Genomic DNA, 17,352 nt, shown 5'->3' with positions numbered 1-17,352 from the left:
AAGGTTCCGGGAGTCTTCTCTACAACACCTATACTAGACTGAGATTTAAAACTGAGACAAAAACGTTGGATTGGAGATGAGATCAGAGCGACAAGGAATCGGGATACAGAATGTTGGATGGGAGAACAGCTCAGAACACAAAGCAATCTATGCTGATTCAGTCAGGGATTTGATTTTTGTGTTTGTTTCTTCTGCCCCCAAAATGTAATTTCTTTGGTGACACATGATTATTCATTATCAATGAACACTCATTGTGTTCACAAAAAATTACATTTTTATAACTGTGGCAACTGTAGGGCATTTGGGGATAGGACACTGGATGGAGAAATGTATGGGGTCCAAGGAATCTTTGGTGCAAAAAGCAGTGCAATGCGTAGCTGCTTCCTTGATACAGACCCAACTCCTCCAATCCTTTTATAAAAATGCCTTTATTACATTTTTAAATCACACAAAACGAGGGACCTTCTTAAAGCAAATATTACAAGTCCATAGACTTGGCTGCCACATGACATGTCTGGAGCCAAACACTAAAGTCCATAGACTTGGCTCCCACATGATTCATGACACATGACTCATGTCTGAAAGCCAGACTAAACAAATACATAAATAAATAAAAACGTACAGACAGACCCATATGCTTTATATTTTTTTATTAACTTTATTGGAGGTCTGTGGGGGTCAGAGTAGACTGAAAACATTGTCCACATTTGTAGTCATACGTCATAGATACCTCATAGTTGACTGACGTCACTGCATGCCATGAAGTCTGAGTAATCTTCTGTATTTTCTCATCGATCACAGTTTGATATCTTGAGCTTGTAGATCGGCTATTTTCTAATAATTGGAAGTATAAAATAGAGCTTTAATGCTTTGGGAGTTTGGGCTATTGTGCTACAAGGCAGGGGCTCTTGGCACAATCAACAGCATCATGGATTCTGCCAAGTATCAGGATACCGGTAGGCGGCAGCCAAAGTTTTCACTGCCAGGGAACTTGCCTGCAGCTGGACCTTTCAGTAACACAGAAATAAATCTATGGTTTCGTGAATACAGAGTAAAGGGTTCTGCAAAAAGGCCATCGCTGTCTCCATGCAGTCTCTCCACTCTATGGTCCTTTCTTTCAATCATTTTATTTTTCATTTTTGCACAAACTGATACATGACTCACATATACTGTACATAGACAGACTAACACAGACATACCTACATACATTATACATACATACATACATACGTCCATACATCATCTTCTTACTACTTTGAAATCATAAAACCTTTGTACTTAACAGGAATGGTTCCTTAATTTGCAAAACCTCTTGATAATATTTCTACGTATTCTCCTCCCATGTATTCCACAACTGGGCCCCAAACCAAGAAAAATCCATCCATGTCTCCTTGGAGAACATGTGTGAGCCGTTCTAGTGGGAGCAGTTGTAGAACATTATGGAGCCAACTTGATACAGATGGAATAACATCCTCAATCCAACATTGTAGTATTGACAACCTAGCACAGTAGGATACTCAGGATTCTCTTAAATCTATTTAATTCAGGTGTCGTTGGGTGTAAACCCAAGATACATTGTAGGGGATCTAGTTCGATCCTTAGCCCTGTAATAGAGATTTTGTTCTTAACTTCCACCCAACATTTTTGGATTTCTGGACAGAGCCACATTAGGTGCACATATGTGCCCACGTTGTACCATGTACCAGGGCAGTCTTTATCATATTTGCTCCTTTGATATGGTGTAGTTTGTACTTTATGTATAATCTTGAATTGAATTTCCTGGGGCTTGTAGTTGCACTTGCAACATATCTTTTTACTATTTAACATATTTTTTTCCATTGATGGTCATTAATTGCAATTTGTAAGTCCCGTTCCCACGACTGCCTGCTGATGTTGGTATTAACGTTCCTTATGGAAATTGATATATATAACTTGTTTTTTTCTTCTTCAGCCGGCAGACCTGGTGAACAAGTCTCTCAATATGTCCTTCTTTATACTGGGGTATGGAATTTAGATAACTTCAAATTTGTAAATATCTAAAGAAAAATGTAACCAGGGTAGCCCATATTGTTCCTGTAGTTGTCCAAAAGATTTCAAGGTACCATGCTGGTATAGATCATTTATCACCTGAATTCCTACTGTATGCCATTCCTTGAACCCGGGTCATTGCATGAGGGGATAAAATTGGGGTTGTTAACAATCAGTGCATAAAAAGAATATTTCTTCGACATTGAGAATGCCCTCTTTATGTTATACCATGTATTCAGGGTGTTGTTCACAATAAAATTAGCCCCAATACCTGGTACCAATTTAGCATCAGTTATGAAGGGTAGATTTGGTAGTAATATAGAGTTACATCCCTGTGGTACAAGATCCAACCATGTTGAGTTGGGGTCTTGTTCCAATTTCCACCCATTCTGCTAGATTGTTCACTACTGTTGCCCAATGATAATATTGAAAGTTGGGGACTGGCTGCTAATCCTCCCTTTTCCGCTGGACCACTCTATGGTCCTATATGTAGGCCTTAAGCCCCGTTCCGACCGGCCAAAGCTGGAAATGAAAGCAAAGCTGAACTCATTTCAAAGCTGCTTTTTTTTGAGAAAGTGGGCGTGTACAAGGTACCTGTCACTCAAGCTGGCTTGAGCTGAGAGAAAACAGGCAGTTTAAGCAGATGCGCAATTGGTTTATTGCGTTCATGTAGGCCTATCGATGAACCTCATAGCAAAAGTTGAAAGACAGTAGATAGCCTATGTTTATAGATAGATAAAACACAATCCCCCCCCCGTGTGTGTGTGTGCGCGCGAGAGAGATCAATATAATATTATATCAGTTGAATGATATGCATGCGGACATCCATGATCCTCCGACTGTAAATGATAATGTGAAAAATCTAATTAATTATACATCATTTGGAAGTCCCTGACATGAGAAAAACTGGATTAAACTGATATGAACTAAATGATATGATACTGACCATGACACTGACATGATACTGACCATGATACTGACATGATACTGACCATGATACTGACATGATACTGACCATGATACTGACATGATACTGACCATGATACTGACATGATACTGACCATGATACTGACATGATACTGGCCATGATACTGACATGATACTGACCATGATACTGACATGATACTGGCCATGATACTGACATGATACTGAAAATAAAAATAAGTAAATAAATAAAATAATAAATAAATAAAATAATAAATAAATAAAATAATAAATAAATAAATAGTTGTGAAAGTTATTAATTAATTAAATTAAAGTATGCCTAGCCTACTAGTTGGCACAATGATTTATTTATTTATTTATAATTTTATTTATTTATTATTATTTATTTTTTTATTTTTATTTTTTTATTATTATTTATATTAATATAAATATTATTATTTATATATATATATATATTTTTTTTTTATCATGTCAGTATCATGGTCAGTATCATGTCAGTATCATGGTCAGTATCATGTCAGTATCATGGTCAGTATCATGTCAGTGTCATGTTAGTATCATGGTCAGTATCATGGTCAGTATCATGTCAGTATCATGTCAGTATCATGGTAGTATCATGTCAGTATCATGTCAGTATCATGGCCAGTATCATGTCAGTATCATGTCAGTATCATGGTCAGTATCATGGCCAGTATCATGTCAGTATCATGTCAGTATCATGGTCAGTATCATGTCAGTATCATGGCCAGTATCATGTCAGTATCATGGTCAGTATCATGGCCAGTATCATGTCAGTATCATGTCAGTATCATGGTCAGTATCATGTCAGTATCATGGTCAGTATCATGTCAGTATCATGACAGTATCATGTCAGTATCATGTCAGTATCATGGTCAGTATCATGTCAGTATCATGTCAGTATCATGGCCAGTATCATGTCAGTATCATGTCAGTATCATATAATTTAGTTCATATCAGTTTAATCCAGTTTTTCTCATGTCAGGGACTTCCAAATGATGTATAATTAATTAGATTTTTCACATTATCATTTACAGTCGGAGGATCATGGATGTCCGCATGCATATCATTCAACTGATTATTATTATAATATTATAATTATAATATTATATTGATCTCTCTCGCGCACACACACACACACACACACACACACACACACACACACATACACACACACACACACACACACACACGGGGGGATTGTGTTTTATCTATCTATAAACATAGGCTATCTACTGTCTTTCAACTTTTGCTATGAGGTTCATCGATAGGCCTACATGAACGCAATAAACCAATTGAAATGATTCCCTCAAATAAATCTAATCTATATGCCATTGGTTTATCGATTCAGAACGCAGCAAACCAATCACAAAACACGTGCAACATATTGCATAAATAAAGGTATGATTCACGGTGCCCATGTTTCAACAATCAACATAGCTACCGACCGACACACACACACACACACACACACACACACACACACACACACACACACACACACACACACACACACACACACACACACACACATGACGACCGGCACATGACAGGTCGGATCAGGGATGTCCGCGCGCATGCATATCGATATCATACAACTGATATAATATAAATTATTGATCTCTCTCTCGCGCGCACACACACACACACACACACACACACACACACACACACACACACACACACACACACACACGTGTCCCCGTGTCGGGCGCTCAATATCACACACACACACACACACACACACACACACACACACACACATACGACGACCGGCTGAGAGCGGGCGTCTCCTCCCCTCTTCTCGGCAAATGTTTGGCCACTTTGGGGGAAAACTCCGACACCGGTTGGAACTATATTGTTTAATTGTTTTTCCATCTATCGATCTATATCTGCTAATTCATCAGCCGTGTGTGTGTGTGCACTGTTTAGTCCACATTCAGCGACGGACAGCGCCGTTCTGGACTGGGCAGTAGTCCGCAACTCCGCATGAATGGCTTCGATGAGAACCGGGGCGGGGGCGTGAATGCAGGAACTATTCTCCCCAGAAAAAGTATCAATCCACTGGGAACACGGAACACAACCTGTTTTCACCGCTTCGACAACTTGTTTCTCATATAAACTTTAATTTCTATCGATAAAATCGGCTATGGAGATGCCAAATATCCTTTCATATTTCATATAAAGCCCATATTTAAAAAGTATATATTTTTATTCGGAGAATCGCAGTGGACAGCTTTTGCAGGGCCTTTTCCTTTTGTGAAATGATCTCAACTCCGCCCCCTCAAACCACGCTGTGCTCTGATTGGCTACACGCAGCTTTGAAAAGCTCCAGCGTTCAGCTCCAGCTTTCAAGTTGAGTTTTGGTGAGCATGAAAGCAAAGCAAAAAAAAAAAAGCTGTTCATTCCAAGCTTCAAAGCTCAAAAGCTGCTCTGCATAGAGATAACATGGGACCACGAAGCCAAAGCAGAAGCTAGCTTGGGCGGTGGAAACGGGGCTTTAGACTCGGGCGCTACATTAAACCCCACAGAAAGCATATGGTCTGGCAGTTCATAAACAGAAACAAAGGATAAAACTTGTTTTAAGGTCCTTAACAAATTACATATTGTTTTAAACACCATAAAATGCATGCCTTTATTTGTAAATTCCTCTGATATTGTACCTTTAGTATTCCCCCATGTCCCTAGTGGAGGGGCTGTGTGCCGCAGCCAGCCAAGCAGCAGCTGTGTGATGTATTACACTCCGCCCGTACGACGGTGTCGTGTGCCGAAAACGGCCGATGTACAAGCTCACAACGCGTCGCTGGAGTGACGCGTTGTGAGCTTGTAGATCGGCTGTTTTCGGGGTTTCCTGTCGCTCAGCGTACAGGAACTTCCCTACTCTCTGTTTGCAGCCTGCCCGCCCGCCCATGATAACATCGACCAAAAGGGAAGGGAAGAGTCCTCTGCCGTCCGAGTGCGGAGTCGGACTGCACAACTTTGGACAGAACTGAAGAACTAGTCCCATATTCGGATATATTTGACATTAATGGCGTTTATAGACATATAAACGATACCGACATTCCCTGGAAAACAACTCCGGGTGAGTAGAATTGATTGGTATGTTGTTGGGTGTTTTAAAACTCCCGTGTGAGTGACTACAACCAGAGGAGTTTTAGTTGTAGGAAAAGTTGTGTGGTGTTTCTTTTTGGGGTGTTGCCTTGTTTCTTTCCAACACCGCGTCGGTTCCATTGACTTCTTTTTAACGTGTTGTCGTTTAAATGGAGAGTTTCGGTGGTTTAAACACGGAGGTCAACGTTTTGTGGGGAGGAATGGAAGTCCGTTCCAACGCCTATGAATCCACTTCCACAGGCCCGACTATTATGACTAATCCCAGGCCACGGTGTACAGCAAGGATTATTATTTATCCACTCATTCACCACTACTGTCTGTATTCAGTACGCTACAATATGCTGCGATCAGGTAATGTTGTTTAAATGTTGTATGAGTGCTATGATTTAAGATTACAACACTGAGATTACATTGGGATATTGCAAACTCATAAATAACTATACATTACAACTGGGAAGTGGGAACCCAATACCCATTGCCCAACCCACCCCTAGGCAGGTAATGGCATGCACGCACCCCCCAAACCCAATTAATCCCCCACCCACATATCGAGTAGTGACCCCGCCTACCACGGAAATAACTTTTGGTTAATAAACCTTTTATTCAAGTCAACATGAAGTAAACAAAAAAAAATCTGCAAATGGCACCTGCTTTAAAAAGAAACATTTAAATCAGAAAGTCTTACAACTAGGCCTATATGCAGCTATAATAACAAGTCCATGCATTGCATTAAAAATGACCAGTCCATATGTATTGTACAGCATTTATTTTTGCCAATATACTATGCATGTCATTTTGTAATCTAATCTTTACAGGAGTATATTTGTATACTAGTATCAAATAAAAAACAGATTAAGGTTATTACATTTCTGAGAACCATTGCATCAGACAATCATGTAACTTTCTATAATTGGTTCTCAGTCTCAACCGGTCTTGGGACCCACATTTGGAGACATGGATATGTAATATCCCTTGATTAAAAGTTGTTCTTTGTCAGAATATCTCACAACGACCAAATGTTGTGTCCTGCATTCCTGCTGGTTGCAGAACACCGGTCTGATTGAACGTCCTCAATGAGCGAGATGTCTTCTCTTCATGATCAGTGTCATGTCTCAGTCAGAGGAAAGAAGGGATTTCTGTCCCCAAATGGCATTTTGGGGACACACCCTGCATCCATCACCACCATCATGGGTGGGACACATCTTCTATGCATTCCCTGTCATTTGCTCCATTGGGTTGAATGCTGTATGAGACTTTAAAAAAGTGAATCCGCGCGTCTCACTGGCCTTGGAACATCTCTGGATCCCCCAGGAGGAAGTTTAGAAACCGTATATTTGTGTGATCATGATAACCTACTTTGTTTACTATTCTTATATATTTTTTCTGCATTATTTATTGGCTCAAGGTTGCTTTTATAGGTGTTTCTGTTTCCCCACACCTCCACAGGGGATTCAGATCTTACAGAGGCCAGTTTCGAATTGCAGCCATCCGTAGGTGCCCTTTGAGAGCGGTTTTGAAGGAGTCAAGGGATTCACATGTCTTAATGACTGTTGGTAGGGCGTTCCACATTTTGGTGGCATAGGAGCGAAAATAATTTAGTCCCTTGTTTGTGCCGAATCTGGGTTGTACATGGTTTGTTGCACTCCCTCTGGTGTTGTGGGTGTGGACTTCGTTTACATTAAGGAAGTATTTAGACAGGTACATGGGTATCTTGGTGGTGTAACGAATCTTGTGGACCAGACCCATTGCAAGATGCTGTACTCTGTCGTTGACCCTAAGCCATCCCAGCCTGTCAAAGTGGGCAGGGGTGAGGTGGGTTCGGGGGGTGAGGCCAAGTAGGAGCCTGACCAGTTTGTTTTGGGAGGTCTGGAGCCTTGTTTTAAGGGCCTTTGAGGTGCTGTGGTACCAAGAGGTGGATGCATAGTCAAAGAAACCTTGTACGAGGGCTCCTGTTAAGGTCTTCAAGGTGTTTTTGCTGACCAGTGAGGAGATCCTGTAAAGGAATCTTGTTCTTTGATTGACTTTTTTGATTACGTTGGTGGCCATTTTATCACCGGAAAGATTGGCCTCCAGGATGGAACCTAGGTAGGTAATTTGATCTTTTCGTGTGATAACATTGTCACCCACTCTAACCAAGAAGCCATCTGCCTTGCTGAGATTACTATTTGATCCGAAGAGAATGGATTCAGTTTTTCCCAGGTGTAAGGATAGTTTGTTATCAGCGAGCCAGGTGCAGATTCTACCGAGTTCAGAGCTGAGGGTCTTTTCAACCTGCAGTTTGTTCCTGTCCGAGACCAGCAGTGCTGAGTCATCTGCGAACAGGAACAAGTTGCAGTCACAAGCTGAAGTCATGTCATTAACATATATTAGGAACAGTAAAGGCCCTAGTATGCTTCCTTGTGGGACGCCACAGCTCACTGGGAGGGGAGGGGACAGTGTTCCGTTCACCTCCACCATCTGTTCTCTCCCCTCCAGGTAGGATTGCATCCAGCTCACTGATGTGCTATCAAAACCAATAGCTTTATGGAAATAGCGGTGGAAAAGGGGCCACTGATGGTTAGGTTTAGGCATCGTTTTGTGTCGAGTTAAGGTCAGGCTATGTGGGGTGGGTGGTTAGAAACTGAGATCGGGTGACCTCAAACCATTTTGAAGCAAGTGGAAATTGTGCACCTGGCTGTAATATTGCTGGTATAATCCACATCCTTTTTATACTGTACACTTAATCATGGTTATGTGACATTAGGGCCGGGGCGGTAATAGGGTATGGATTTTTGGTTATCGCGGTAATTAATCACTGTTTACTGTCTGGCAGTATGGTCGCATCTCCCCCAAAAAGTTATATAACAATAATAATAGTTAATAATAACAGTAAGAATCGTGGTTATGAACTCGACACTGCAGTATGCATTGCACAACCGCGGCATTGGCAGTATTGTGGTTATTGCACCTAGCCTAGCCCTATGTGACATCATGTCTAAGGTTTAGGAAGACTAAAATGTGTTCCATGGGGGAGTGTGTAATCAATGAAAATGTCATCGCTAGTAAGCAGTGATACTAAAAGTATTTGGCTAAAAATATAGGCCAAAAATAGGCTACAGCACACATCTTATAGGCTAATATAGGCATTGCAGTGTGCAGACACACTGCTACTATCTCAAGTCATAGGCAGTGTAGTCTCGCGTTACCAGACTGTTGCCTCTCGCAAATTCCAAATGCTTTCATCATACAGTCTGGAGCAACGGAAGAGCTGTCATGAGTAAAATATAAAGCAGAGACTCCTCCCCACTTTTGTTTCGTCTTTTATATAGTCGCGCAAATGTATCCTAATATAAATAGAAATCATCTAAGCATATAGCTTGTTGCTTAGCAGAAAATGAAATTGAAAAAAAAAGCTCTAAATATATCTTTTTATATATTTTCGTGAACGGAAATAGCAGCTTCCTTACTCTGATTTCGGTTTCGGGAGCTGCAGTTCCAGACTATATAGCATTCAGAGATTGTGGATGTGGAATAGTTGTCTAGCTACACGAGACTATAGGCAGCGTAAGGGCCGATTCATAGTATACTCCTATTTTAGAGCAGGTTCGGCGCTGTAGAGCCTACAATGTGACGGTGCTACTGAAAATTTCTGACGAGCCGAAATCATTTCGGCACTACAGCGCCGAAACAGTGGTAAAATAGGAGTATGAATCGGCCCTTACCTTACCACAGCTGTGTCTGTGTTTATTCTCATATTATGACACCTGCATGCCTGCTGTGTTATTATTTTCCTTGCATCATTCCACTGTGTTGATGCAAGTCAACCATTAACGCCACCACTGTGAGCCGTGTGCATATTAGAGAGGATAGTGTGTGTTCTGGGCCACTGAGCCACTTCAGGAGATGCAGCGCGGCAGGGGGATTTAAAGTCTGCAAACGAGACATGCCATACACACACATCATTGGTTCTTTATGATCTGTGACTGTGTAATTTAAAGTACCGTAGGACTGTTGACAGACTAATTAACACCAACACATGGTCAGTAGTTTGTGTTTGCAAAAAAGCCTTTTTTTACGTTACGGCATGGTGATCTCTCAAGACAGATTTTTGCCCCCCAAATTGATGGCATGGTGGCGTGTTGTTGTTTGCCCTCAAGTCAGTACACCTAGGCTTACTCACACAAGGTCAATTTAAGCTGCTTATGGTTTCATTCTGAAGGTAGGTAGACCTGTAAACCAAAAGGCTTACTTCAGTGGATCTCTCTCTCTCTCTCTCTCTCTCTCTCGCGCGCTCTCTCGCTCTCTCTCTCTATCTATACAAGTCACAGGGGAATGGGGATCCCTTCCCCATTTTCTAAAGGAAGTATCCTGTCTGCAGAATTAGCACTGACCCATAGGCTAAAAGGAAAGTGTAATAACAAGCTGAACTTCTGGCGAGGAGGACACAGGTGTTTGTTATATATGTATTCTTTCAGCAGGCATACCATTTTGCTCAGTAGCCTAGCTTTCAATTTATTTTTATCTGCACAGTTTTCATAGAGTATTCTTGTAGTTTATTTCTATACTTGCAGTATGTATTGTACAGTAGGACAATTAAACCACCATTAAGACCATCCATGTCCCTCTGTGACTCAGGTTTCTGTCACATGCCGTCTCTTTTGTCTTAGTGTATATGACTCATACTGTACTTTGCTATTTTGTGGCATGAAAGCAGGTTTATTTCCTGTTTGATAAGTCGCCTTTTAACTCCACACCATTAATCAGACAGTGTCGGCATGAAGAATGCTTAATGTAGCTGTTTCCATTTGGCTTGTTTCTCTTTTGAAAAACTGTAGTTCCGCAAAAAACTCCAGAGAAACATCAACCACTTTTGCGATGTTGCTCCTGTTTTGTCGGCCCAAGTCGGCCCAAGTCTCCAAATTGGCCTCCTGGTGGCATTATAACGGGCACCATCACGATGTGGCCTATAACTCTTGACCGGAAGGTCATACAATAATAAATAGATTCCCCCTGGATTCCTTGGATCATGACGCAGCTCCCAATATAGACAGATTTTTTGTTTACAAACATTGAGACTGCACAAGCTGGTGCTGGCTTCATGTAATCAATTGCTCCAGTCACACATATTTGAAACGGAGACAGAACGCGTGTTCTGTCTCTGTTCTGGGGGGAGAGGGGGCAGAGCAGCTCGCAATTCATTTTCAATGGGAGTCACGTGGTTTTGACAGAACAGCTCTGCTCGGCCTGGGCCGTGGCTGAGCGGTCCAGGCACTGGCCTGGCGGCGTGCCGCGGGTTCGAGTCCCGAGCCTGCCGGCCTTTGTTGCGTGTCTTCCCCGTCTCTCTCCCCCTTTTCTGTCAAATCACGCCAAAAAAGAACAGCTCTGCTCGATGGGGGGAGGAGGGCAGAACAGAGCCCTGCAAGGCTGTTTTGTCAAAACCATGTGACTTCCATTGAAAATGAATTGCGAGCTGCTCTGCCCCCCTCTCCCCCCTCTCCCCCAGAACACGCGTTCTGTCTCTGTTTCGAATGTAATTTCATAATATCTATTATGATATTTTACAGCACTGTGTGCTTCCGTACATTGACAAGCCGAAGCCTTATGTTGAGAGTACATTGTGCTTCAGTATGTTGACAAGCTTCATGGGGATGCTAATTTTCTTTTCCAGTTCGATTTGGCACCTGCCCACAGAGCCAAAATTACTAGTAACTGGTGTACCATGGTATTACTGTGCTTAACTGACCAGCCAACTGGCCTGACCTGAACCCCACAGAGAATCTAGGTTGTATTGTCAAGAGGAAGGTGTGAGACATAAGACTGAACAATTCAAATTAATTTATGGCTGTTATCAAAGCAAACCTGAGCTTCCATAACACCTCAACAGTACCACAGCCTGATCACCTCCATGCCACGCCCCATTGATTAAATAAATTGTTCAAAAGTAGCCCAAGTATTGACTGGATTGACCTGCTTCTTGGTTATACGTCGGTTGTTGGTTCTAAGGTTTCTGAATTTTATTGCCTGGCCCTAGCTAGCGCTATCACAGTCAGAAGTCGTTCCCCTCTGTTTGCTCCGTGTCCTGCCAGCCTGCTCTGTGCAGCAGCAGACCTTGCCTGACCTGGGACTCTGTACACAGCCGCCCCCACAGTCCCTTTGTTGTTACCAGTTACCAGTAGCCGGTGCTCGCTTGAGCCACTGTACTTTGTGTTTTGGAGCATTCCTCCTATCAGCAGGCTGCAGTAGTGATAGAATGTGTGCCAATGTAAAAGCATGCTTCTGCATCACTTTAACAGCATCAACATTAATGATTCCATGTGCAATTATTAGTTTGCAGTTTAATTAAATTAGCATACAGTAGTATAATATTTTTTAAATTTGTGTTAATAAATTTGCCCCCAGCCAAGATGTTTTACAGATTACTATTTGCACTCTCTCCACAGTGGGACATTCTGTTGTGATAATCTGTTGTGACTGGTCGGAAAAGCGTACGCACCCCGATGGAAAAACACAATTACAGTTTGAAGAGCTTTAATTAAACTTAAAATGTGTTCCGAAAAAAAAACCCTGGGTTCATCAAGTGTGCGATTTGACGACTGACGCTTGACCGTTTATTTAGCTTGTTGTTGGTTTGCTTCTCCCTTTCCAGCAGAATGACGTCCCCGGTGACTTTAGAAGATGCTTTGTCCAACGTGGACCTGCTGGAGGAGCTTCCACTCCCCGACCAGCAGCCTTGCATCGAGCCCCTCCCCTCCTCGCTCATATACCAGGTAGGCCTGTCTGTCGCATCGAGCCCCAAAAAAACAACAGTCTTACATTCTGGACAATGGGGTACTTTGACTCATGCTATATCATGTCTGTTTTGTAGTTTTATAACAGTAATTCTACAGTACCAATAGACTGGTTCAGCTTTGTATGTGCATGATGTTCCAACGATAATTTCATATAATCTTTCATCTCTCTACAGCCAAATTTCAACACCAACTTCGAGGACCGCAATGCCTTCGTCACTGGCATCGCCAGATACATTGAACAGGCCACAGTCCATTCTAGCATGGTAAAGTAGAAATATCTATTTTGCTTGAGAAATTACCTCATTTATTTTCTTAACTTTCAGTTCTTGTTCCCAGCACAACCTGGGAAAAACTCAGAATACCAGAAAAGGGACAAACACTCAGTAGAGAAAATGGTTATGGATAAGCATTTCGTTAAGTGAAGAGGCTTGGCTATCCCCTGTGAACATTCGGACACAGCTCACGGACAATTGGGTCTTTGGCAGTTATTGCAGGAATGCTACTGCTTTGTGTCTAATTAGTGAGGGATAATTGCAGGTTTAGAGCCAAGGGTCTCAATCCAACAGTACTTTGTATGCAGCCTGGGCTTTTTTGAAAGCATTGAAGAGCTGCCCTGCCGCCCTCTGAGAATAAATGACTCACACTGGAGTGTGTGTGTGTGTGTGTGTGGCTTACAAATATTCCAGATTTCAACCTTTATTTTTACCAAATAAACAGACACTTAAATGTGAAAATGACGACGACATTTTGAGATTCATAACATGTCATGTCATGCATTAATATAATGGTGTTTGTGTCTTGGAATCAGAATGAGATGTTGGAGGAGGGGCAGGAGTATGCAGTGATGCTCTACACATGGAGGAGCTGTTCACGGGCTATACCACAGGTAATCTGTCCTCTGTTAGTCCCATGATTTACCATACGTGTGATAACATCAGCTTCTTTTTCTAAACTGCTTAAATTCTAATGTGTATTGCATTCACCCACTCACACAATCCATGCAAGGCACCAACCTGCTCATTGGAAGCGGTTAGGGTCTGGTCCACAAGATTCGATACACCACCAAGATACCCATGTACCTGTCTAAATACTTCCTTAATGTAAACGAAGTCCACACCCACAACACCAGAGGGAGTGCAACAAACCATGTACAACCCAGATTCGGCACAAACAAGGGACTAAATTATTTTCGCTCCTATGCCACCAAAATGTGGAACGCCCTAACAACAGTCATTAAGACATGTGAATCCCTTGACTCCTTCAAAACCGCTCTCAAAGGGCACCTACGGATGGCTGCAATTCGAAACTGGCCTCTGTAAAATCTGAACCCCCCCCCCCCCCACTGTATATTGTATCTTTTCCCTTTTTTGCTTCCCATATGATGAATTCCTGTTCTGTTCTTTAGTTACATAGAAATGTCTATTTGTATGTCTCTAAATGTTTGTATGTCTTTAAATGTTTTGATGAATTGAACAATGTGGACCCTGTTGTAAACAAGTGTAATGCTTAATTGGGTCGTCCACTCACAGTTGACAGTCTTTGTATTGAGTTTGTGCTTAAAATGTACTGTAAATTCTACAAACTGTTAATAAATATTTCAATCAATCAATCAATGAGAGATTGTGTGTGTGAGATCAGATATGTGTTCCTTTTAGATTCACTTACTGTAAATTGTATTAAACATAATAATAGTGATATGGAACAAAGGCTTTCTTAAGCAAACCTTTCTTCATTCTCTTTCCACGTTCACCGCCTCCCTCCCTCCCCACCTCTCAGGTGAAGTGCAACGAGCAGCCTAACAGAGTGGAGATCTATGAGAAGACCGTAGAGGTGCTGGAGCCAGAAGTCACCAAGCTGATGAACTTCATGTACTTCCAGGTAACACTGTCCACCCAAACTTAAATGAGTGTATCCAGTTTTGGTTGTGCTTGTTTTTTTATTATATATTATTATTACATTTTTTAGATTGACAAATACTTTTTTGCACTATTTATGTGCTGTCTTTTGGGAGAAACCTAATTAAATTTCTTTATAATTTGATGCTGCTTGTAGAAGAACACAAATCAATCAATCAATATTGAATCTTGAAAGACAGTAAGGTTAATGTGGTTAAGGATTGGTGTTCAGAGAAAGTGTCACAATATCGGGAGATTGTTATAATTAAGTGATAACAAATCGCTTCTATGCATTGGCACACTTTAACTGAGTACTACAGTATTACATTTACATGATATTCAGTTATAGAATGTCCAGCATTTGAACGTCGTCTGTGTGACACTCATTAGGTTTTCATTACTTTTTTTCCTTTTTGAGTGGTGCAACCACTCCTAGAACCAGCAATGTCCGTCCGTCCCTATGTCTGTCCGTATGTTTAGAGTACCAACAGGGGGCGCTGTTGCACCAATCACTTCAGACGGGTCAATCTTTTTTTCCCTAGCGTACGGCGATCGATCGTTTCTGTGGGGAGGTGCGGCGGCTGTGTCATGCAGAGCGCAGGAAAGACTTTGTTTCGGAGGCCTACCTACTCACGCTGGGGAGGTTCATCAACATGTTCGCCGTGCTGGATGAGCTGAAGAACATGAAGTGCAGCGTCAAGAATGACCACTCCGCCTACAAACGGTACGTAAACCACAGCACGGCCCTTAACACATTCTGTACATACGACATCTGGAAACGTCATAGGGACTCGAACCGAGGGGTACATACGACGTGCATCCTCAATGATACCGGGCGAGAGAGGAATATTCTGAATTTTTTCCTTTTTTTATATTTGTCAGTTCGCCTTTCGGCTACTGTATGCTACACTCTGCAGTCATATTAGCTTAACGTTGACTTAGCTGTCAAGAAAGTATGCAGAAAGTATGACTCGTCTCTCCTAATCCAGGGCGCTCTCCATGGTTCTGAACTGATCGATATACTGGCGCTTCATTTCTGCTCCTCATCCGTCTCTCCCGCAAAATATGAACGCTTTTTGGATTATATATCGTATAAATTAAAACGATAGCAATGTAAGCTAGCAATGTAAAGCACACTTATTTAGCGGATTGTTTCCGGGTCGTGGGTTTCAGAGTAAAAGCGGCCATGTCTTTCCGGCACCCCAGAGCTCCTATTTTGTCCATGGTCATCATATGGGCATTCCTAACAATGGATGCCAAAAAAAGGGAACATTTTCATTTTTGTGTATTCTTATATCAAAAGTCAATAAAAATAAAATTGTAATTACTTCCTTTGAACGAAAACGTGCTGCGTTATGATGTGTCAAGGCTCATATACATATTAATGAATCTTGATTATATTCACTTGTTTTATTCCCATTGCTGTGTCGTCTTCCAAACACAGGTGGTTTTGATTACAGAAATACTCTGTTTTGAATCTCATTCAAGATGACATCCAGAGTGACTATTACTCCTTTTAAACTTAATCATCACGCTAAAATATGTATTTGAAAACATTATGTTAGAATTAAGCCAAGTTTTGCTGCCTGTCTCTCTCTGACTTTGTTTACAATCAATCTGCATGTGTAGCAGGGCAACGTCCCATAGCCTGGAGGGATGCGACGTTCTGATTGGGTCAAAAACGCACATCTTTCAGTTTGAGAGTGAAACTACAAAATAAAATTCTCCAAATAGGCATTTCTCTGGTCACGGGTTTGGTGCTAACTGTATTATGGTTTATTGCTGTGGTTCTCAAACATTTTCATTGAAATTACCCCAAAAAGAATAAATTTGGTGGCAGACCCGCCTCTGAAATTATTTTTGTCCCAAGACCCCCACATACGTTTGTGTTGTTAAAATGTTTCGGTTTACCAGGGTGGACTTCCTCCACTCCTGACATTAAAACAAATCTGCTCAACTGAATCTTGGGGCGAGGCAGATTTAGCTGTTCAAACATCTTTTTCCAAAATGTATAAAACATTTTTACATATTTATTGTTTTAGTGGTGGGTGCCAACGTATAACATATTATTTGTTATCCACATAATATCCCACATTATTTGAATAGCTAGCATTTCAAATTGAATATGTTGCCCTGCTTTTAATATCAAATTGACACTAGATGGCAGTAAGGGTTGGTATTCTCCAAGACCTTATTGTGTTGTTCATGGTGCTTGACAATTCCTGAATGCACCAAAATAGCATGCTTTGACAGAATGTCAATGCCCCCTCATGTGTTCCCTGCAGAGCGGCCCAGTTCCTCAGGAAGATGTCTGAACCGTCGTCCATTCAGGAGTCTCAGAACCTTTCCATGTTCCTGGCCAACCACAACAAGATCACTCAGGTTGGACTGAAATATCTTTTGCATTCAACTGCTCACAAGATGGTTGGAAGTAGTGCTTCATAGTATTTTAGGTTGTTAAATTACTCAAGCTCTGTATACTAAATACCATTTCGTGTTGTTGCTTTATTCCGTGTAGACAACAAACACTATAATGACAACAGAGTTACAAGGGGTGTTGCTAAAACTAAACTACTAAAATGAAT

At 41.5% G+C, this 17,352-nt stretch overlaps 1 protein-coding gene across 2 annotated transcripts in view; it reads left to right on the top strand.

Moving 5' to 3' along the window:
* The first annotated feature begins 5,901 nt into the window (after positions 1-5,901).
* Positions 5,902-17,352, top strand: part of cyfip1 (cytoplasmic FMR1 interacting protein 1) — a 44,851-nt gene continuing 33,400 nt past the window's right edge. Inside the window, exons 1-7 of one of the 2 annotated variants that reach the window (XM_083767292.1) lie at positions 5,902-6,073; positions 12,731-12,848; positions 13,046-13,135; positions 13,681-13,758; positions 14,649-14,750; positions 15,310-15,491; positions 17,053-17,149. In XM_083767292.1, the coding sequence (XP_083623418.1) occupies positions 12,732-12,848; positions 13,046-13,135; positions 13,681-13,758; positions 14,649-14,750; positions 15,310-15,491; positions 17,053-17,149 (666 nt within the window). In that variant the 5' untranslated portion in view covers positions 5,902-6,073; position 12,731. Of the gene's footprint in view, positions 6,074-12,727; positions 12,849-13,045; positions 13,136-13,680; positions 13,759-14,648; positions 14,751-15,309; positions 15,492-17,052; positions 17,150-17,352 lie in introns of both variants that reach the window. The other variant, XM_083767293.1, reaches the window with a different exon arrangement.

Source organism: Protomyctophum parallelum (assembly GCF_964188405.1).
Source record: "Protomyctophum parallelum genome assembly, chromosome: 6".
In the NCBI taxonomy this organism is placed as follows: Eukaryota; Metazoa; Chordata; class Actinopteri; order Myctophiformes; family Myctophidae; genus Protomyctophum; species Protomyctophum parallelum.
The sequence above is the reverse complement of the archived record's forward strand: the minus strand, read 5'-3'. Positions and strand labels throughout refer to the sequence as shown.